Source organism: Macaca mulatta, chromosome 2 (assembly GCF_049350105.2).
Source record: "Macaca mulatta isolate MMU2019108-1 chromosome 2, T2T-MMU8v2.0, whole genome shotgun sequence".
Taxonomy (NCBI): Eukaryota; Metazoa; Chordata; class Mammalia; order Primates; family Cercopithecidae; genus Macaca; species Macaca mulatta.
The window spans coordinates 115,438,521-115,459,979 of record NC_133407.1 but is presented as its reverse complement, the minus strand read 5'-3'; the positions used below and the strand labels follow the sequence as shown (position 1 = coordinate 115,459,979).

The window sequence follows — 21,459 nt, the reverse complement described above, 5'->3', positions numbered from 1 at the left end:
TGCTACACTCTTGGTAGGCAGCATGTCGGCAACAGCGGGAGCTCGTAAGCGGGGAAAGCCGGCCTCTGGGGCCGGGGCTGGCGCGGGGGCCGGCAAGCGGCGGCGAAAGGTGAGCATGGCGCTTCTGAGGCCTGTGGTCAGCCCTGCTACTGGGACAACCGTCATCCCATCCAGGGGACCTAGGTCCAGGCCCTTCCCCAGCCCTTCGCCCGGGATCCCTGCTGGACTCAGCTTCGTCCCTCTCTCCGCGGGCCAAATCCTAGAAAGCCGTGCGCTTAACCCGGGAGCCACGGCCTTTCCCAGTCCTGGGGTTCTGAGGGACCCGAGGGGGGGCCCTTGGTCATGCCAGGGTGGTCGGGACCCCTGACCAAAGAAAGGACCGTATAATTCCCAGGCCGACTCTGCGGGGGACAGAGGCAAATCCAAGGGTGGCGGCAAAATGAATGAGGAGATCTCCAGTGACTCTGAGAGCGAGAGGTGAGCTGTTCTTTTGCACGTAGTGGGAGGGAAAACTGAGGCCCATGGTGTGTGGAAGACTCAGTGAGTCCTAGCAGAGCTGAGCCTAGAACCCAAGACTCTGGCCCTTGGCTCTGAGATCATGGCTCTTTCCTTTAGTTTCTGGTCCTGCAGTCTCGTTTCTGCGAGGTCTCTGGGTGGGAAGGACCCTAGGCCCCAGTCCGAGGCCATTGAGACCTACTTAGTCTTTGGCAGGGACTGGACTGATTGTGAAATCGCAGGAAAACAGAACAAAGCTGTCAAGTATTTCTTGCATCCCTCTTCACTTGCCGGTTTTCCTGCAATTTCACAATTACTGGACTCCCCGTCTCTTAACGCGCCAGGCACTGTCTTTACTGTTGGAAATGCAGAGATAGGCAGGCAGGTGAAGAGAGTGTGTTGTAATGAGGTGTGTATTTTATAGTTGTGTGTTCTGGGAACAGAGGAGGGACTTTTAAATAGTGTCTTGAGAGATGAGGAGGAGTCTTTCACGGAGAGGTAGGGAAGGCCTTCAGGGAACAGCAAAGGTAGGCAGGCAGGTGAAGACAGGGTTGTGGTGAGATGTGTAGCTTATAGCTGTGTGTTCTGGGAACAGAGGAGGGACATTTAAATATGGTCTTGAGAGATGAAGAGGAGTCTGTCATGGAGAGGTAGGGAAGGCATTCAGGGATCAGAGGAAAGTCTGAGGTGTAAGTGTGCCAGAATGGGCACTAGGAAAGATGGAAGGGGGCTGGGCCTGGTAACTCACGCCTGTAATCGAAGCACTTTGGGAGGCCAAGGTGGGAGAATTGCTTGAGGTCAGGAGTTTGAGACCAGCCTGGGCAACATAGCGAGATCTTGTCTGTACAAAGATAAAAAAAGTTAGCTGGGTATGGTGGTCTGCACCTGTAGTCCCAACTACTTGGGAGGCTAAGGTTGGGGGATCCTTTCCCAGGAAGTTGAAGCTGCAGTGAACTATGATCATGCGCTGCTCTCCAGTCTGGGTGACAGAGCAAGACCCTGTCTCTAAAAAATACACACACACACACAAACAGGAGGGCTAGTCATAGGTGCATGCAAATTGTAGAGGGCTTTGAATGCCTCCCTGATTTCTGCAAGGGATCGGTATGGTTGCTTGCAGGATTTCAAAGAAGGGTCAGGCAAGGGGTCAGGCAAGTGGTCAGGCCTGACCCTGTGGGTGGGAGGCTCTTGGACCAGAGAATCCTAGTGCCTTCCCTGTGAGCTGACTTTAGAACCTCACTTCTAAGATTGAGTACGTGTTGCCTTAATTTGCTCACAGAAAGACTTAATGTACTTTTCTTGTTTTTGTTTTTGAGGCAGTCTCACTCTGTTGCCCAGCCTGGAGTGCAGTGTTGCGATCTTGGCTTACTGTAACCTCTGCTTCCCAGGTTCAAGTGATTCTCCTGCCTCAGCCACCTGAGTAGCTGAGATTATAGGCCTGCACCACCATGCCTAGCTAATTATGTATGTTTAGTAGAGATGGAGTTTCACCATGTTGGCCAGGCTGGTCTCAAATTCCTGACCTCAAGTGATCCACCCACCTTAGCCTCCTAGAGTGCTGGGATTATAGGCATGAGCCTCCACACCCATCCATTAATGTACTTTTCTTAATCTGAAGGTTATTGTGGGTGAGTGTGTGACAAACTAGCATGGGCTAAGTGCTTTTAAATATTTTTAGAATGTTGTGTTGTGAAGTGTGTTAGATACAGAAGAGTGAATGAGATATATTTGTACTACAGAGAGTAGTGGTAAATTGGTGAATCTCTGTACACTTACCACTTAGGTTAAGAACTAGAACATGGCCGGGCGCGGTGGCTCAAGCCTGTAATCCCAGCACTTTGGGAGGCCGAGACGGGCGGATCACAAGGTCAGGAGATCGAGACCATCCTGGCTAACATGGTGAAACCCCGTCTCTACTAAAAATACAAAAAACTAGCCGGGCGAGGTGGCCGGCGCCTGTAGTCCCAGCTACTCAGGAGGCTGAGGCAGGAGAATGGCGTAAACCCGGGAGGCGGAGCTTGCAGTGAGCTGAGATCCGGCCACTGCACTCCAGCCTGGGCGACAGAGCGAGACTCCGTCTCAAAAAAAAAAAAAAAAAGGCCGGGCGCGGTGGCTCAAGCCTGTAATCCCAGCACTTTGGGAGGCCGAGGCGGGTGGATCACGAGGTCAGGAGATCAAGACTATCCTGGCTAACATGGTGAAACCCCGTCTCTACTAAAAAAAAATACAAAAAACTAGCCAGGCGTGGTGGCGGGCGCCTGTAGTCTCAGCTACTTGGGAGGCTGAGGCGGGAGAATGGCGTGAACCCGGGAGGCGGAGCTTGCAGTGAGCCGAGATCACGCCACTGCACTCCAGCCTGGGAGACACAGCGAGACTCCGTCTCAAAAAAAAAAAAAAAAAAAAAGAACTAGAACATTTGCAGAAACTTAGAAACCCCAACTGTCATTCCTAACTTGAGTTAATCATTTTTTTGGTTTCTTTGCTCTTCTTTTAAAAAATTAGTATTTTCCATTTAGGTATAATTTACATATAGTACCATTTACTTTTTAAAGTTATAGTTCAGTGAGTTTTGACAAACACACAACAGTCCTGTGACCACCACTACCCTGAAGATAAAGGGTTTTATCACCCTCCAAAACTCCTCCTGCTCCTTTGTAGTCAGCCCCTCTCCCTCCCCCCCAGTCTCTGCTAACCACTGCCCCTGGAGTCATGCATTTTCTAGCATGTCCTGTAAATGGAATCATAGTGTGTCTTCCTTTGCATTTCTTTAGCATTCTGCCTCATGCGTATGAATCCTTCAACAATAGATTGATTGGTTTGGCGAGATTGAGTAGAACTCTGAAGTTAACACAGGTCTCTTGGCTGTGTAAGGGAAGGGCAGCACTAGCCCTGTTGGCTGAAGGCTTGCCAGGCACAGGGCACTGAATTATTTCTGGGGCATGGTCCAGCTTTGGCTTTGCTGAGAGTTTTCGAGGTCCTTTCTGGGGAAGTCAGGGGCAGGGTTACGAGTGAGTCCTGGGAAACCCAGTTAGGGGAGTGGACAGAGACTAGATGTCTGCAGGCACATGATCAGAGGGAGTGGGCTGCCCTGGATTCTGTGCGTCTGAGTGCCCATGACCTACCCCCAGCTCCCAGGAGCGGGTCACAGCAGGACCTGTCTTTGAGTGAAGTGAGTACTCTCAGCTGGTCCTGAGGGCTGGGTCATGGAAGGGAAAGCAGTAACTTCACCAGTAACGGTCAATCCCCAAACAGTCAAGGTTCACTTGAAACTTTGTTCCCAGGGTAAAGGATGGTGCTGTGGTGATGACAGTCCCGGTGTGTCTGCCTGGTGATCCATGGATCTGATCCAGACTGCCCCCGTCATGTTTGGGGATGGTGTCATCTTTTCTGCTCTCTGTGTCACATCTCTGGTTTCTGGTATCCCTTCCCTTCTCTTTCCCAGTTTACCCTCTTGTTTGGGGAGCACATCCTCTATCCTTCTTAAGAAAGAGGGAGAAAGTTATGTGGCACTTTGCACACCTGGCAGTGTCGTCGTTGATTGATTGACTGGGCATGGCATTTTAGGGGTCAGTGTATTCCTCCAGAGGTTTGTGTGTGAGGCTCCTTTGTCTTCTTGTTCTCAATATTGCTGTTGAGATGCCCGAGCATGTTGATTCCTGACTCTTTGTATGTGACTTGGTTTCTTTTGGAAGCCTGGTTTCTCTTGGAAGCCTCCTCTTTCCCCCAGAGTTGAGAGGCTTTAGTGATCTCTTTGGGATTTGGGTCTGTTTCCACCCCTACGTGGGGCACTGAGTGGGGCCTTTTAGTTTGGGGAGTCACATCCTTCAGTTTTCTGCTGTGTAGTCACCGGCCATGTGGGTTGGCAGGGAATGGGAAAGGTTGGATGGCAGGGCGGGCATTCAGAAGGCACGATCCTAGTGGCCAGAGGAACAAGGTGAGCCCCTCAGACCCAGCCCCTTCCTACCCAAAGCCTAGCTCCAAGGAAGCCTGAAGAGGAGGAGGAAGAGCTGGAGGAAACTGCACAGGAAAAGAAGCTGCGCTTGGCCAAGCTCTACCTAGAGCAGCTCCGTCAGCAAGGTGAGCCAGTGGGCAGGCTAGCCATGGGCAGGGCTTGTGCCTGCGCTGTTCTGCTTCCCTCTGCTGCAACCTCAGCCACTTGATGGGTGACTGACATGAGTTTCCAGTGGGTGCCCGGGCTGTTGGTGCTGGCTGCTCTGTGGGGGTGGCCAGGAGCTCTCATGGGCCTCCTGGGGAGCCTGCAGGGGGCTGATCCGATAAGTAAAGGCAGGAGGAAACCCTCCAGCCTGCCCTCCCCTCTGCTGAGGCAGCTGGAGCTTCCTGCATTACCCAGCCCTGCGGCAGTGGGATGGAAGGGGAAAGAGGCGTCTCAGCCTCAGTTTACTTGGTCTGGTCTGTCCTGCGCAGAGGAGGAGAAGGCTGAGGCCCGTGCATTTGAGGAGGATCAGGTGGCAGGGCGCCTGAAGGAGGATGTGGTAAGTGGAGGGAGAGGTGGGGAGGGCGGGGGTGGAGCTGATCTGCTCCCAGGGTCTCATCCATCTCTTCTCTGTGCAGCTCGAGCAGAGGGGCCGGCTGCAGAAGTCGGTGGCAAAGGAGGTGAGTGGGCATGGTACTTTGGTATAAGGTTAGAGGGAGTTGGGGGCCGCACCTGGGCTGGTGGGCAGGTGGCTCAGTGTGGGCTCAGTGTGTGGGAGTCTTTGCTCTGGAACATGATGGACACTTGGGCCTATCCGGTCAGGTAAGGATCTGGTCCTTGTAGCCTTGGGTCTTGTTTTCCTTCTGGCCTGGGTAGGGAAGGCCAACACTGCGTGGTGGGGTTGGTGGGGTGGTGCCTTTATGCCACTAGCCGCAGTGACCCAGCACCTGTCTGCCCAGATCCAGGCCCCAGCCTCAGCTGACATTCGTGTTTTACGGGGGCACCAGCTCTCTATCACATGTTTGGTCATCACCCCCGATGACTCGGCCATCTTCTCTGCTGCCAAAGACTGCACCATCATTAAGTGTGAGTGAGTGCCTGGGAGGGGCTGCAGCCCTCAGGGCAAATCCGGGAGGGCTGGTCAGGGCAGTGGGAGTGGTCACGGCAGGCTGAGCCCTGAAGTGGAGACGTCTCTGGAGGCAGGTTTGCTGCCCTAGAGGTGCTCTCTGGGTGACAGTGGAAGCTGCTGCCCAGCAGTGGGGCTTATGAGCTCCCTGTCCCTAGTGACCTTCTGGCAAAGTCAGGAAGATGATTTAATGGGAATTAATGCCACAGGTGGGTGGTTGGACTAGAAGACATTTGAGGCTGTGCAGTCCTTGGATTGAGTGCCTGGTCCTCCTGCGTTCCCATCTGTTGCTGGCTGAGCAGTTCCTTCTCTACCCGCTGTAGTAACAGGAGAGCTCACACCATCAATCCCAAAGCCCTTGTGCATCTCTTCTCTTCTTTGGGCTTCATGGCTGCTGTTTGGCACTAATGTCCCTCTTCATAGATGAGGAAACTGAGGCAGCTTGTCCTGAGGTTCATGGTGGCTGAGCCAGGTCTTCTGGCGGAGTCCGGGACCTTTGCCATGGCTCTTGTTTCCATGCTGCCCCTTGAGGGAGGTTACCAGCCAGCCCTATTCCCCCATCCCAGTAGCTTCTCCCCCACCCCCAATGGCAGGGAGCATGGAGAGTGGACGGAAGCTTCATGTGATTCCTCGAGCCAAGAAGGGTGCCGAGGGAAAACCCCCTGGCCACAGCAGCCATGTCCTCTGCATGGCCATCTCCTCCGACGGCAAGTACCTTGTAAGGCCAGGTTGGCCCTGGGGGCAGGTGGGAGGTCCGGTGCATGGTGGGTGCCTGTGGTCATTGTCTTCATTCCTGCAGGCCTCGGGTGACCGCAGCAAGCTCATTCTCATTTGGGAGGCCCAGAGCTGCCAGCATCTGTACACCTTCACAGGACACCGTGATGCAGTGTCGGTGAGGAGCTGGATCTACCCCAGTGGATCTTTAGCGGGCACATGCTAGTGTTTTAGGTTCAGTGCTGGCTTCTGGGGTCCCCGTCCTCAGGGAACCTGCATCCTGGGGTAGCGAGTGGGTAGTGAGTGGTGCTGTAAAATACATAAGTGGTCTAGAGGGATGGAGAGGAGCTGGGGGAGACCAGGCTGAGCTTGCTCGGGAATCAGGGAGGGCGTTGAGAAGCTGTCTCTGGGTGGGATGTGGTGGCTTTTGCCTATAATCCTAGGACTTTGGGAGGCCGAGATGGAGGATCATTTGAGCCCAGGAGGTGGAGGCTGCAGTGAGCTATGATCGCACCCCTGCACTCCAACCTGAGCAATACAGCCGGGCTGCACAAAAGTGCCTCACAGGACGTGCTGCATGGCTTGGTTTTTGGGAAGTCCTCCCTGGGCCTGAACTGTCTCTTGCCTGCTGTAGTCCAGGTCCCCTTTGTCCTCTCCCCATGCACCCTTAGGGGCTGGCATTCCGCAGGGGCACCCACCAGCTCTACAGCACATCCCACGATCGCTCCGTGAAGGTGTGGAATGTGGCGGAGAACTCCTATGTGGAGACACTGTGAGTGTGTATGGGAGAGGGTGTGTGGATGGCGTGGGAGAGGGTGTGTGAGTGTGCGTGCGTGAGTTCACGCAATACCCCTATCCTGCTCTGTCTGGCCCTCCAGCTTTGGACACCAGGACGCAGTGGCTGCTCTGGATGCCTTGAGCCGGGAGTGCTGTGTGACGGCTGGGGGCCGGGATGGGACTGTACGTGTGTGGAAGATCCCTGAGGAGTCCCAGCTTGTCTTCTATGGCCACCAGTAAGGTGGCCTGCTGTGCCAGTGGGGGCTACATGGGCTGGGGGTGGGCTTGGGCCACGCCCCTCACAACCCCTTTCTCCAGGGGCTCCATCGACTGCATCCACCTAATCAATGAGGAGCACATGGTGTCTGGCGCGGATGATGGGTAAGAGCTCCTTTGGATGTCTCTGGCCACGGCTTCGGCTCCCGAGCGCTGGCTGCCTATGGGGCCCTGAGCGTGCCTCAGGGTACCCCCAGTGGGGAAGCTGTTGTAACCTCTTTTCATAGTTGAGGATGCTGAGGCAGAGAGCTCAGATGACCTTGTCTGGGCTGTGTGCTGTTGATCCCTTCCTGTCATGTGGCCTTTTTTCTTTCTTTTTAGAATTAAAAAAAATTTTCTGTGGGTGCTTAGTAGGTGTATGTATTTATGGGGTACTTGAGATGTTTTGATACAGCATGCAGTACGTAATAATCACGTCATGGGAAATGGAGTACCCATCCCCTCAAGCATTAATCCTTTGTGTTACACGTGTGGTATTTTCTGCCTCTGGCCCCCTCACTGCTGTATTCCCTCCCTGTCTACAGCTCTGTGGCCTTGTGGGGCCTCTCCAAGAAGCGACCACTTGCCCTGCAGCGTGAAGCTCACGGGCTGCGGGGAGAACCAGGCCTGGAGCAACCCTTCTGGATATCGTCGGTGGCAGCCCTCCTCAACACAGATCTCGTGGCTACAGGTGGGTGCCCTGAGAGGCAGGGAGGAGCGGTCGCCGGGTGGGCCGGTGCGGGGGTTGCTCACTGTTGTCTCCCCAGGCTCCCACAGCTCCTGCGTGCGGCTTTGGCAGTGTGGGGAAGGCTTCCGGCAGCTTGACCTTCTCTGCGACATTCCCCTGGTGAGTAAGTGGGCTTGAATGCTCAGCCTGTCTCTGCCACACTGCTGAGGCCCCTGGAATTAGCTCTTTAAGGTCTGTCTTCCTGCCAGAAGGGAACCTTCTCAGGGCAGGGCCAGCTCATAGCACTGGGCCTGGCAGGAACCCTCCTCACTTTCCCCGCTCTGCTCCCCTTCCTATCCTAGGCCCTGTCCAGGGTGCTGGGGTACAAGTCAGGAGCAGCATGGGCAGAGGCATGGAGACCTGGCCCTGTGATGGATTCTGCACCGCTGGTGCCAGATTGGGTGCCAGGCTAGAGCGTGTGGACCCTACTGTCCACACTCGGGTGACCTGGGGGAGGGTGGCAGGATCTGTCAGTGATGTGTGCTGAGAATGCAGGGTCTAGGTCAATGGGGACAGTCATGGGGTCTCCAGGGCCCCACCACCAGGAGCCAGCCTCAGGCCATACTTGGTGTACACTGCCTCCTTCATCCTCACAAACTCACTGCTAGCCCCGTGCTCTGCTTACCGCCATCTCGCAGATGTGGAGGCTGAGGCCCCAACAGGTGAAGGGCTGGCCTGTGTCACCAGGTGGCAGGAGGCAGAGCAGGGATTTAACCCAGGCCTGGTAAGGCCCGGCCCTTAACTGTGATGCTGAGGACGGTGGTGGAGGGGCATTCTAATGTCTGTCTGTGTTGTCTCTCTCTCTGCTCAGGTGGGTTTTATCAACAGCCTCAAGTTCTCCAGCTCTGGGGACTTCCTGGTGGCTGGGGTGGGGCAAGAGCACAGGTATGTGTGGCCCTCGAGGGTTCAGGTAAGGTGGTGCAGGCTGGACAGCTGGGTGGAAATGGGGTGGAGACTGGGCCGAGTCTCAACTGCTTCTTGCGCTGTCTGCAGGCTTGGCCGATGGTGGAGAATCAAAGAGGCTCGGAATTCTGTCTGCATCATCCCACTCCGCAGGGTCCCCGTACCCCCAGCTGCTGGTTCCTGACACTCTTACCCTCCTTATTTAAGTCCTTCCCAGGCCATGCCCCACCCTCTTTGTATTAAAAGCCTCCTCTTTTGGGCCTTGTCTCTTGTAGCTTCTTGGGGGAGTGGGGGTGGGAGTGCATCAGGGACTGGGTGGGAGGCGGCCTGGGGAGGGACAGGACTCCAGCAGTCTCCTAGCTCTGCCCCTCTGCTAGCCTGAGGGCTGTTATCCTTTTCCAAAGAACTTGGGATGGAGACCTCAACTGGCTTCTGGCTCCTGGTCCCTGTGTGCCCTGCACGACCTCATCAGGCTAGCTGCCCACCACTGCTCTGGGGTGGTTGGGGTCAGAAGCTACTCACCCCTCAGCTCAGAAGCCATGGCTTGTAAGGGCTGGCGCAGGGGTCAGGACTGGGCTTTAGACAGTGGACCTGCATGTCAAACTGGCTTGGCTTCCTCTCCCAGGTCAGGTCAGGAAGCTGGAGGGGACAGACTGCCTCTGAGGTATGGGGATCGGGAGTGGGAGTGTGAGTGGGACCCTGCACTGTGGGCTTACTGTTTGGAGACAGGGGTCCAAGTTGGGAAGAGCTCCGTCTTTGGTCTGAATGTCAGAACCAGGCTACAGTGCTTATCACAGTCAGGACCTGCCTGCCAGGCAAGCGAGTCAAAGGAATGTTCACTCTCTCTGATTTCACCGAGTGGATAGCTCCCTCCTGCTGTGGGGTGAAGCCAGTGAGGAGGAGGCAGAGGTGGACTGGAGGTGTAGAGGCACAGTGAGGTTCCTTCCTGTCAGGAAAAAGGAGAAGGGGGTATTAAGGGAAAGCCCTGTGCCCATGGGGCCCTGAACCTGTGAAGGAGTGGTGCAGTCCCCTGAGAGATGAAGCCACAGGGCTTCCCTTGACCCTATGCTCACGAGGCCTCCCCCTCAGACTGACCTGTGCCTGCAGTTAACCTGGGGCCAGAGGGATCAGGTTCAGGCTGAGCCTCTGAAAAATCATTTTTTTTTTTTTGAGACAGAGTTTTGGTCTTGTTGCCCAGGCTGGAGTGCAGTGGCATGATCTCGGCTCACTGCAACCTCTGCCTCCCAGGTTCAAGCAATTCTCCCGCCTCAGCCTCCCAAGTAGCTGGGATTATAGGTGCGTGCCACCACATCTGACTAATATTTGTATTTTTAGTAGAGATGGGGTTTTGCCATGTTGGCCAGGCTGGTCTTGAACTCCTGACCTCAGGTGATCCACCTGCTTCGGCCTCCCAAAGTGTTGGGATTACAGACATGAGCCACTGTGCCCAGCCTGAAAAATCCTATTACAGATGAGATGTTGATAGAATTCATTCACTCCTGTGTCCCGTCTCAAATTGAGCTCAGCAATGTCATAAACACCTGAAGAACACTGTGAACAACACAGAGAAGCTGCTGAACGAGAGAACCCTTTCCTAAGTACATTCTCTTCAAATGAGAACAAGGACTCCAGATTCAAAGTGAAGATAACTTCTCCCATGGTTTCTATTCTCAGCCTTGCTCCGTCAGGGCTTCGTTGCTATTGGATTCTTGAGCAGGAGCTGCTATCAGCAAATATGGTGCCTTCAGCCTCTCCCACAACCCTTCCCCTCACCTCTGCTTTGGCCAAAATCTGGCTGTTCCGGGAGGGTTGCGTTCCACCTAGCTCTCAGGCTGAGATTGAGTAGGTGTTCTCCCTGGCTCCTGCATCTGTTAGCTATTGCTGGGTGCAAACCATCCTAAAACTGGTTTAGAATCATTAGTGTGCATGGATCTGTAGGCCAAAGGGTTTTTTTTTTTTTGGTTTTGTTTTGTTTTTTGAGACGGAGTCTTGCTCTTGTTTCCCAGGCTGGAGTGCAATGGTGCAATCTCAGCTCACTGCAACCTCTGCCGCCCAGGTTCAAGTGATTCTCCTGCCTCAGCCTCCCGAGTAGCTGGGATTAGAGGCATGCGCCACCATGCGCGGCTAATTTTGTATTTTTAGTAGAGATGGGGTTTCTCCATGTTGGTCAGGCTGGTCTCGAACTCGTGACCTCAGGTGATCTGCCCACCTTAGCCTCCCAAAGTGTTGGAATTACAGGCATGAGCCACTGCGCTGAGCCCAGCTGGGAGTTTCTTCTGGTCCCAGCTGAGCTTACCCATGGCTTTGCAGTCAGTTGTGTGTTTGAAGCTCTGCTGGCCTTGACTTATCTATGTTTGGAGGTTGACTGGCAATGGACACACTGGGAAAACTTCACTTCCATATGTGATTTCTCATTCTCCAGCAGGCTAGCCCAGGCCAGGAGAGAAGCATGCAAGTCATCTAGAGGTCTAGGCTTGGATATGGCACTTCTATTGCATTCAGTTGGCCAAAGTGAATGGCAGGCCATCCCAGATTCAAGGGAAGGAAACTTCATCTCCTGATGGGAGTGACTGCCATGTCATTTTGTGAAGGGCACAGAAATGGGACATTTCGGCAGGGAATCCACATAGTCTACTGTCCAGTGCAGAACATCACTCCGTCTTTCTCCTGCCAGAGCTAGGCTCTTCTTACTCCTGATTTGGCAGAGGATGTGCTAGAGGGCAACCTCAGACTCTGATTAATGGTGCAGGAAGAGTCAGGGATGAACGGCCAGACCCTAGCCCACTGGCCAAGATTTTTTTTTTTTTTTGGAGACAGGGCCTCGCTCTGTCATCCAGGCTGGAGTACGGTGGCGAGATCTTGGCTCATTGCAACCTCTGCCTCCCTGGTTCAAGTGATTCTCATGCCTCAGCCTCCCGAGTAGCTGGGTTTATAGGCATGAGCCACTAGACCTGGCTAATTTTTGTATTTTTAGTAGAGACGAGGTTTCACCATGTTGGTCAGGCTGGTCTCAAACTCCTGGCCTCAAGTGATCTGCCCACCTTGGCCTCCCAACGTTCTGGGATTACAGGCATGAGCCACGGCAGCTAGCCGCCCCCTGGCCACTATTAGGAGGTTGGCATGACAGATGAGCAGCCAGTATCCACTCTTCCCTCCTGCCTGAGAATGGGCCTAGGAGTATGGTCTGAACCTCTGAACCACCCAAATCACTGTCATTCTGGGGGAATCTACCATCAATTCTAACTTCAAAAGGGAAACTAGAAATCAGGGAGGTGAAGGCAATAGGGCTGACAGCCCACCTTCTTTCCACAAACAAGAAGGGTTGAGGCCACTTTATGGAGATGGTGACAGTAATATGTCTTCGATACCTGTTGTGTGGTCTGCCAGGTACTCATTCCCATTTCCTTCTGAAAGTGTAACTCCAATTTCTCTTGGAAAACTATCCCTTGCACCTTGTAACATATCCCTCCAACCATCCATCCATCCATCCGTCCAACAAAACTTTGTTGTGTTCCAGTGAAGCCCCAGCTCCTGTTCTAGGCTATGGGGATACAGAAATGAACAAGAAAAAGTTCCTACATTCAAGGAGCCTACCTCTGAAGGTATAAAGCATGTAAATAAGCAGATACAATGCAAATCCAGATGATTAGTGTTATGAAGAGGTCAAGCAGAGTGAGAGGACAGAGACTGGGTAAGGTTTCTGGAGAAGTGACATCCAGTGAGACCTGAATGATGGGAAGATCTGGGGGAAGAGCACCCCCAGTCTTGGAATCATCTGTGCAAAGGCCTAATACAAGAGAATCTTCCTCAAGGAGCCACTTTCCAGGGCCTCCTGACTAGAGAAGTGTGTGGACAGAAACCCCAGGCAGAGGTAAGACAGAGGGGTAGCTGGTGCAGGATGGGGTTGGCTGCCAGCTAAATGCCCTGCCTCTCTCAACCCCTCTTAGTCTACCATGTCTCTGCCTCATTTGTCTTCCCCACCCCTACCTTTCCAGTGCTGGCTCTTCTGGCTGCTGTCCAGTTCCCAGTGCTGAACTCCACCTTCCCCAATGCGGAGCTTCCTCAATCCCAGCCCAGTCACTTCCTGCTCACCCCCACCTCTTTCTGGGGACACTGGGTACAGGGAAGCACAGTGACAGGACCTGTCCCTAGGCATGGAGAAAAGGGTATTGGGACCTTAGGGCGTTGGGTCTCCTTACAGAAGCATCTGGTCCTCTTTTACTTTATAATATTCATTCATTCAATGAGCATTTATTTAGTACTTGCTCTGTGCTGGCACTTTTTAGCATCTGGGGACACAAACGAGGGAAATGCTCAGATTCTGCCAGCAAGGAGCCAGATGAAGGAAGAGACCAGCTAGCAAAGGTGACTGCATAAGATCAGGGGAGGACCACAGGTGGATATAGATCAGGTGGAGATCTTTAAAGGGGGCCATGGGGCTTCCCAAGGTGCAGGATCCACCAAGTAAACTCCTGGGTCCTCCTGGGAGGCTGCTGTGCCAGGGGCTGCATGTGAGGGTCACTTATCTGGGGATGGGGCTGGGGCTGCTGCAGAAGAAATGCCTGAGGCAGGGGCTGAGGGTTGCCTTAGAACAGCCCATTCCCAGGAGACCTGCGTTCCCTCCTCTGCAGGCCGTGGGCCTGGGAGCACAAGCAGAGGGCTGGTCCCACTGGGACCCTCACTGAGTCCTGCTTTCTTCTCCCTTTTCCAGCCCTCCCTCAAGGGGCCTACTGAGAACCTCTGGGGGAAACTCTGGTAGAGGAGGTGGAGAATTGTGGGGGTGGGATGGGAGAATGGTACCCCAGGATGCTGGTACTTCTGTGCTCAGTGACCTTGTCTTGCTCCCTGTGCTTCATCCCTTACCCCGGCTCCAGGAGGCTCACTCCGCCATGCTTGCCCCCCTCCCTCACCCAGCACATCCTCCAACCTCCCCTTGGATGGCATCTCCCTCTGCTCCTCAGCCCCTGGGATGCTTCCTCCCTGCCCACTGGCTAGAGGCTGAGCTGGTCTTGGTGGTACTCAAGGCCCCAGCACCCACCTGGCCTCTAGGGTCACCTCATCCACCAATCCCCCAGCCCCTGGGTCTCTTCCCCATCTGGGCCTCCCTCCATTCTGGGCTCCAGCTCTCTAGTCACCCTAGGCTCCAAATGTGGGATCTTTCCTATGCCCTTGGAGTGTAAGGACCTTCATCTCTTTGCTTCTCATATAGACCCAAATAAGAGGATCATGCTGGGTGGGATAACTCATGCCTGTAATCCCAGCACTTTGGGAGGCTGAGGTGGGCAGATCACCTGAGGCTGGGAGTTTGAGACCTGCCTGACCAACATGGAGAAACCCCATCTCTACTAAAAATAGAAAATTAGCTGGGCATGGTGGCACATGCCTGTAATTCCAGCTACTCGGGAGGCTCAGGCAAGAGAATCTCTTGAACCTGGGACAGGGAGGTTGCGGTGAGCTGAGATTGTGCCATTGCACTACAACCTGGGCAACAAGAGCAAAACTCTGTCTCAAAAAAAAAAAAAAAAAAAAAAAAAAAGAGGATCATGATTGTTTTGAGTTGTTTTAAAAACTTACACACAATAAACTTCTTTCATGTGACATATGGGGTTCTAAATTTTTAAAAATTGTGCATTGAAATTGACTTTTTTTAGGGAATGTACAGTTCTGTGAAGTATACATTATAACACATAGATTCATGTAACCACCATCACAACCAAGATACAGAATAGTCTGTTACCCTAAAACAATCCACTTGGTACCCCTTTGTGGTCAGACCTCCCCCATCCCTAACCCCTGGCAGCCACTGAACTGTCTTTTTGAAAATGTCACATGAATGAAATCAAACAGTGTGTAACATTTTGAGACTGTCTTTTTCAACTCAGCATAGTGTCTTTGAAATTCATTCACATTTTCACATCCTTTTTCCAGTTGAGTGGTATTCTATTGTATGAATGGATTCCAGTTTGTTTATCCATTCATTTTGTGATAGAAATTTGGGTTGTTTCAAATTTTTGATACTATGTATAGAGCTACTATGAAGCCAGGCGCGGTGGCTCACACCTGTAATCCCAGTACTTTGGGAGGCCGAGGCGGGTGGATCACCTGAGGTCAGGAGTTAGAGACCAGCCTGGCCAACATGGTGAAACTCCATCTCTACTAAAAATACAGAAAATTAGCCGGGTGTGGTGGCAGGCGCGTGTAATCCCAGCTACTCAGGAGGCTGAGGCAGGAGAATTGTGTGAACCCAGGAGGCAGAGGTTGCAGTGAACCGAGATGGCACCACTGCACTTCAGCCTGGATGACAGAGTAAGACTCTGTCTCAAAAATAAATAAATAAATAAATAAGTAAAAAAAAAAAAAAAAAAAAAAAAACTACTCTCAATATTCGTGGACATACTTTTTCACTTCTCTAGGTTAAATACCAAGGAGCCAGATTGCTGGGTCATATGTTGAACTTTATAAGAAGCTGCCAAACTATTTTCTGGAGCAGCTGTACCATTTTGCATCCCCATCAGCAATTTATGAGACTTCTAGTCACTCCACATCCTTTGTAACACTTCTTATTATCAGTATTTTAAATTTTATCCATTTAAATAAATGTGTGGTGGTATCTCATTTTAGTGTTAATTTGTATTTCCTAGTGGATAATGGTGTTGGATATCTTTCATGTGGTTATTTTCCATCTGTGTATCTTCTTTAGTGAAGTATCTGTTCAAATCCTTTGCTTATTTAAATATTATGTTGTTTGTCTTTTAAGAATGTCAAATAGCCGGGCGCAGTGGCTCATGCCTGTAATCCCAGCACCTTGGAAGACCGAGGCGGGTGGATCACGAGGTCAGGAGATCAAGACCATCCTGGCTAACAAGGTGAAACCCCATCTCTACTAAAAAATACAAAAAAATTAGCCGGGCGTGGTGGCGGAGGCCTGTAGTCCCAGCTACTCAGGAGGCTGAGGCAGGAGAATGGCGTGAACCCGGTAGGTGGAGCTTGCAGTGAGCCAAGATTGCACCACTGCACTCCAGCCTGGGTGACAGAGTGAGACTCTATCTCAAAAAAAAAAAAAAAAAAAAAAAGAATGTCAAATAAATGAAACTATACAGCATATAACATTTTGAGACTGGCTTCTATTACTCAACCTAATGTCTCTGAGTTTGTACAAGTGGTTGGGGTTATCAACAGCTTGTTCCTTTTCACTGCTGGAATTACAGCAGTTCGTGTTTATCCATTTACCCTTTGAAGCACATTGGGTTGTTTCCAGTTTTTGGCTATTACAATTAAAACTGCTGTGAACCTTTGTGTACATGCTTTTGTGTGAGCGTAAGGTTTAATTTCACTAGGGCAAATACCCAGGAGTGGGATTGCTGGACGATTAGATAAGTATATGTTTACCTTATAAGAAACTGCCAAACCATTTTCCAGCATGGTTGTATTTTTCTCATTCCGACAAGCAGTGTATGAGTGTTCCAGTTCCTCGTCATTCTTGCCAGCTCTTGGTGTTGCCAGGATTTTTAATTTTAGCATTTCTAACAGGGGCATAGTGATATCTCATTGTGGTTTTAATTTGCATTTTCCTAATGGCTAATTATATGGAACATCTTTTAATACATTCACTTGCTATCATTATATCCTCTTTGATGCTGTGTTTGTTCAAGTCCTTTGTCCATTTTTAATTGGGTTTGTTTACTTATTATTTAGTTTTGAGAATTCTCAATAATAGTCTTGATACAAGTCCCTTCTAGAATGTGATTTGCATATATTTTCTCCAATTCTGTGACTTGCTTTTACATTCTGTTAATGGTTTTTTTCACTGAGCAAAAGTTTTTTTTGTTTTTTTTTTTTTGAGACAGAGCTTTGCTCTTGTTGCCCAGGCTGGAGTGCAATGGTGTGATCTTGGCTCACCACAACTTCTGCCTCCCAGGTTCAAGCAATTCTCCTGCCTCAGCCTCTGGAGTAGCTGGGATTACAGGCATGCACCACCATGCCCAGTTAATTTTGTATTTTTAGTAGAGATGGGGTTTCTCCATGTTGGTCAGGCTGGTCTCGAACTCCTGACCTCATCCGCCTGCCTCAGCCTCCCAAAGTGCTGGGATTACAGGCATGAGCCACTGTGCCCGAGTTTTAAATTTTGAAGTAAATTAATTTTTTCTTTCATTTTCATGGATAATGCTTTTAGTGTTATATCTAAGAAGTATTTCTTCCAATATTATGGAAAATTTTCTCTTGTGTTCTTCTTAAAGTTTTACATTTTACATTTACAGCTATAATCCATTTTGGGTTAATTTTTTATAAGGTACGAAGTTTAGGCTGAGAGTCCTCCTTTTTACATTTTCTGATAGATGTCCAATTATCCCAACACCATTTAAAAAAAAAAGACTACTCTTGGCCAGGCGTGGTGGCTCACGCCTGTAATCCCAGCACTCTGGGAGGCCAAGGCAGGCGGATCACGAGGTCAGGAGATCAAGACCATCCTGGCTAACATGATGAAACCCCGCCTCTACTAAAAATACAAAAAATTAGCCGGGCGTGGTGGCGGGCACCTGTAGTCCCAGCAACTTGGGAGGCTGAGGCAGGAGAATGGTGTGAACCCGGGAGGCGGAGCTAGCAATGAGCCGAGATAGTGCCACTGCACTCCAGCCTGGTGACAAAGCAAGACTCCGTCTCAAAAAAAAAAAAAAAAAAAAAAAAGACTACTCTTTCTCCATTAATTGCCTTTGCATGTTTGTGGGGAAAAAAAGCAATTAGTCATATTTGTGGAGATCTATTTCTGGATATTCTATTGTGATCGATTTGTCTGTGTTTCTAATCTTCACTAATGTCATAGTTTTGATTACTATAGCTTTATAGTAATTCTTAAAATTGAGTTATGTGAGTCAACTTTTTTTAATCTTCAGAACTGTGCTATTCTAGTTCCTTTGCTTTTCTACATAAATTTTAGAATCACCTTGTCTCTTCTAAAATTCTGCTGGGATTTTGATTCAAATGACATTTAATTTATGGACCAAGTTGGGGAGTATTTAGCTATATTGAGTCTCCCAATCAATAGACATGATATATCTTTCTATTTGTATCTTTTTATTTTGGTCATTAGCATTTTGTATATTTCAGAATATGTATTCTGCTCATGTTTTATTAGATATGTGTTTTATTAGATTAGATAAATCCAAGCATTATATTTTTGAAGCTATTATAAATGATTTTTAAAATAATTTTGGTTTCCAAGAATTCATAGAAGTATATGGACTGTGATTAAATTTTGTATGTTAACCTTACATCTTTTTTTTTCTTTGAGCATGAAGATAAATCCTTATTTTAATCTTGCTAAACTCACTTAGGGGCCTTTGGTGGAGTCTTTGAGATTTCCTATGTAGACAGTCACTGTGAATATGGACACTTATGTTTCTTTTTGAATGTGTGTGGCTTTTATTTCTTTTTCATGCCTTGTTGCACTAAAAATATGTGTGGCTTTTATTTCTTTTTCATGCCTTGTTGCACTAAGACTTCCAGTACAATCTTGAGCAGGAGTGGTGAGAGTGGACCCATTGTCTTGTTCCCAATCATAAGAGTGAACATTTAGTTTATCACCATTAACAATTATTTTACCTGCCAGTTTTTTTTTTTTTTTTTAGATGAGTCTTGCTCTGCCGCCCAGGCTGGAGTGCAGTGGTGCGATCTCGGCTCACTGCAAGCTCTACCTCCCAGGTTCACACCATTCTCCTGCCTCACCCTCCCAAGTAGCTGGGACTACAGGCACCTGCCACCACGCCCAGCTAATTTTTTGTACTTTTAGTAGAGACGGGGTTTCACCGTATTAGCCAGAATGGTCTCGATCTCCTGACCTCGTGATCCACCCGCCTCGGCCTCCCAAAGTGCTGGGATTACAGGCGTGAGCCACTGCGCCAGGCCTTTTTTTCCTTTTGAGACACAGTCTTGTTCTGTTGCCCAGGCTGGAGTGCAGTGGCGTGATCTTGGCTCACTGCAGTCTCGGCCTCCTGGGTTCAAGCAATTCTCTGCCTCAGCCTCCCAAGTAGCTGGGATTACAGGCACCTGCCATCACGTTTGGCTAATTTTTGTATTTTTAGTAGAGATGGGGTTTCACCATCTTGGCCATGCTGGTCTTGAACTCCTGACCTCATGATCGGCCCACCTCAGCCTCCCAAAGTGTTGGAATTACAGGCGTGAGCCACTGTGCCTGACTGAGTTTTTATCATGTATTGATGTTGAGTTTTGTCAAATAATTTTTCTGAATCAATTGATATACTTTTTGTTTTTTAAAGGAGTCTCTCTCTGTCGCCCAGGCTAGAGTGCAGTGGCGTGATCTCAGCTCACTGCAACCTCTGACTCCCAGGTTTAAGTGATTCTCTTGTCTCAGCTTCCCGAGTAGCTGGGATTGCGGGCATGTGCCACCACGCCTGGCTAATTTTTGCATTTTTAGTGAAGATGGAGTTTCACCATGTTGGCCAAGCTGGTCTTGAACTCCTGACCTCAGGTGATCCACCTGCCTTGGCCTCCCAAAGTGCTGGGATTACAGGTGTGAGCTACTGCACCTGGCCAATTTATGGTTGTTTTTTTTTTTTTTTTTTTTTTTTTTGAGGCAGGGTCTCTCACTCTGTCGCCCAGGCTGGAATGCAGTGGCACAATCTCCACTCACTGCAACCACCGCCTCCCAGGTTCAAGTGATTCTCCTGCCTCAGCCTCCTGAGTAGCTGAGATTACAGGTGCCCACCATCACGCCCAGCTAATTTTTGTATTTTTAGTAGAGACAGGGTTTCACCATGTTGGCCAGGCTGGTCTTGAATGCTTGACCTCCAGTGATCTGCCTACTTCGGTCTCCCGAAGTGTTGGGATTACAGGCGTGAGCCACTGCGCCCAGCCTGCTTATATAGTTTTTTTTCTTTAATCTGTTTATAGGATGGATTGTATGGTTTTTTTTTTTAATGTAGAACCCTCCTTGCATTCCCGTGATAATCCCCATTGGTAGTAGTGTATTATTCTTTCTATGTATTGCTAGATTCAATTGGCTAATATTTTGCTGATTTTTTTTTCTATGTTCATGAGGAACATAGTTTAATTTTCTTATAATGTCTTTGTCTGGTTTTGATATCAAGGTAATTCTGCTGTCTAAAGCCATTTGAAAATGATTCCCTTCTGTTATATTTTATGTAAGAAATTGTATAGAATTGGTGCTATTTCTTCATTAAATTTTTGGTAGAATATGCCAGCAAAACCATCTTTATCTGGGATTTTCTTTATTAGAAAGTTTTAAACATAAAAGTCAATTTCTTTTCTTTTCCTTTTTTTTTTTTTTTTTTTAAGATGAGGTCGTGTCACCCAAGGTGGTGCAATCATAGCTCACTGTAGCAACTCCTGGGCTCAAGAGTTCCTTTCACCTCAGTTGGGACCAGAAGTGTACAGCACCATGCCCAGCTAATTTGTTTATTTTTATTTTTTGTGGAGATGGGGTCTCGCTGTGTCTCAGGCTGGTCTCAAACTCCTGGCCTCAAGTGATCCTCCTGCCTTGGCCTCCCAGAGTGCTGGCATTACAGGTGTGAGCGTCTGTGCCTGGCCCTGGTGCAGTGGCTCATGCCTGTAATCCCAGCATTTTTTTTTTTTTTTTCCTTTCAACGCCAAACACTTCACTTTACTCTCCTTTGCTCAGATGGTTTCTGATGAGAAGTTTGCTGTATTTCTTATCTTTGCTCTTCTGTAGGTAAGGTGTTCCTCTCCACTCCCCTGGCTTTTCAACTTTGCCTCTTGATTGCTGATTTTCTGCAGTTTAAATATGATATACATTAGTGTAGATTTTGATATTTATCCTGTTTGGTGTTCTCTGGGTTTCTGGGATCGATGGTTTGGTATCTACCATTAATTTGGAAAGTTCTTGGCCATTATTTCTACAAATATTTCTTCTGCTCTGTTCTCTCTTCTTTTAGGTATTCCAATGACACATATGTTACACATTTTTGAAATTGTCCCTCAGTTCTTGGATGCATTGTCTTTTTTTCCCTTTGCATTTTAGTTTGGGAAGTTTCTGTTGGCATATTTTCAAGCTCACTGATTCTTTTCTCAGTCACGTCAAGCCACAGGTGAGCCCACTGAAGACATTCTTCATTTCTGTTGTTACCGTGTTTTTTAATTTCTAGCTTTCCTTTTGATGCTTTCTTAGGGTCTCCATCTCTCTACTTATATTACCCATCTATTCTTGCATTACTTTTTCCATTTGAGCCCTTCACATAATAATCATGGTTACTTAAAATTTTCTGATAATTTCAATATCTGTGTTACATCTGGGTTTGATTCTGATGATTGCTTTGTCTCTTCAAATTGTGTGTATGTGTGGTATGTTTTGCCTTTTAGCATGCTTGTAGTGTTGTGTTGAAAGCTGGGCATGGACTGAGTGTGGTGGCTCCTACCTGTAATCCCAGTGCTTTGGGAAGCTGAGGTGGGAGGATTGCTTGAGGTCAAGAGTTGAAGACCAGCCTGGGCAACATAGTGAGACCCTCATCTCTAAAAAAAAAATTAACAGGGCCT

General features: G+C 49.5%; 2 protein-coding genes across 3 annotated transcripts in view; both read left to right on the top strand.

Annotated features, from left to right (window-relative positions):
- The first annotated feature begins 4 nt into the window (after positions 1 to 4).
- On the top strand, positions 5 to 9,191 carry RRP9 (ribosomal RNA processing 9, U3 small nucleolar RNA binding protein). Its single transcript, XM_015130775.3, has 15 exons — positions 5 to 109; positions 395 to 477; positions 4,466 to 4,572; positions 4,921 to 4,988; positions 5,068 to 5,109; positions 5,389 to 5,515; positions 6,149 to 6,273; positions 6,355 to 6,447; positions 6,941 to 7,041; positions 7,148 to 7,282; positions 7,365 to 7,427; positions 7,847 to 7,992; positions 8,069 to 8,148; positions 8,840 to 8,913; positions 9,022 to 9,191. Exons 1-15 carry the CDS (start codon positions 23 to 25, stop codon positions 9,113 to 9,115), a joined length of 1,425 nt encoding a protein of 474 aa, XP_014986261.1. The 5' UTR covers positions 5 to 22; the 3' UTR covers positions 9,116 to 9,191.
- A 432-nt stretch (positions 9,192 to 9,623) lies between these two features.
- IQCF1 (IQ motif containing F1) overlaps positions 9,624 to 21,459 on the top strand; it is a 37,294-nt gene continuing 25,458 nt past the window's right edge. Inside the window, exons 1-3 of one of the 2 annotated variants that reach the window (XM_077993006.1) lie at positions 9,624 to 10,120; positions 11,867 to 13,083; positions 15,157 to 15,797. In XM_077993006.1, the coding sequence (XP_077849132.1) occupies positions 15,579 to 15,797 (219 nt within the window). In that variant the 5' untranslated portion in view covers positions 9,624 to 10,120; positions 11,867 to 13,083; positions 15,157 to 15,578. Of the gene's footprint in view, positions 10,121 to 11,854; positions 13,084 to 15,156; positions 15,798 to 21,459 lie in introns of those variants that run through there. The other variant, XM_077993007.1, reaches the window with a different exon arrangement.

What these genes read in the sequence shown, in the direction of transcription:
- RRP9 (XM_015130775.3), top strand. Translation starts at nt 23, where the DNA reads ATGTCGGCAACAGCGGGAGCTCGTAAGCGGGGAAAGCCGGCCTCTGGG. An exon ending in CCTCCGACGGCAAGTACCTT is followed by an intron (nt 6,274 to 6,354) that starts GTAAGGCCAGGT and finishes TCATTCCTGCAG; the next exon opens with GCCTCGGGTGACCGCAGCAA. An exon ending in CTTGTCTTCTATGGCCACCA is followed by an intron (nt 7,283 to 7,364) that starts GTAAGGTGGCCT and finishes CCCTTTCTCCAG; the next exon opens with GGGCTCCATCGACTGCATCC.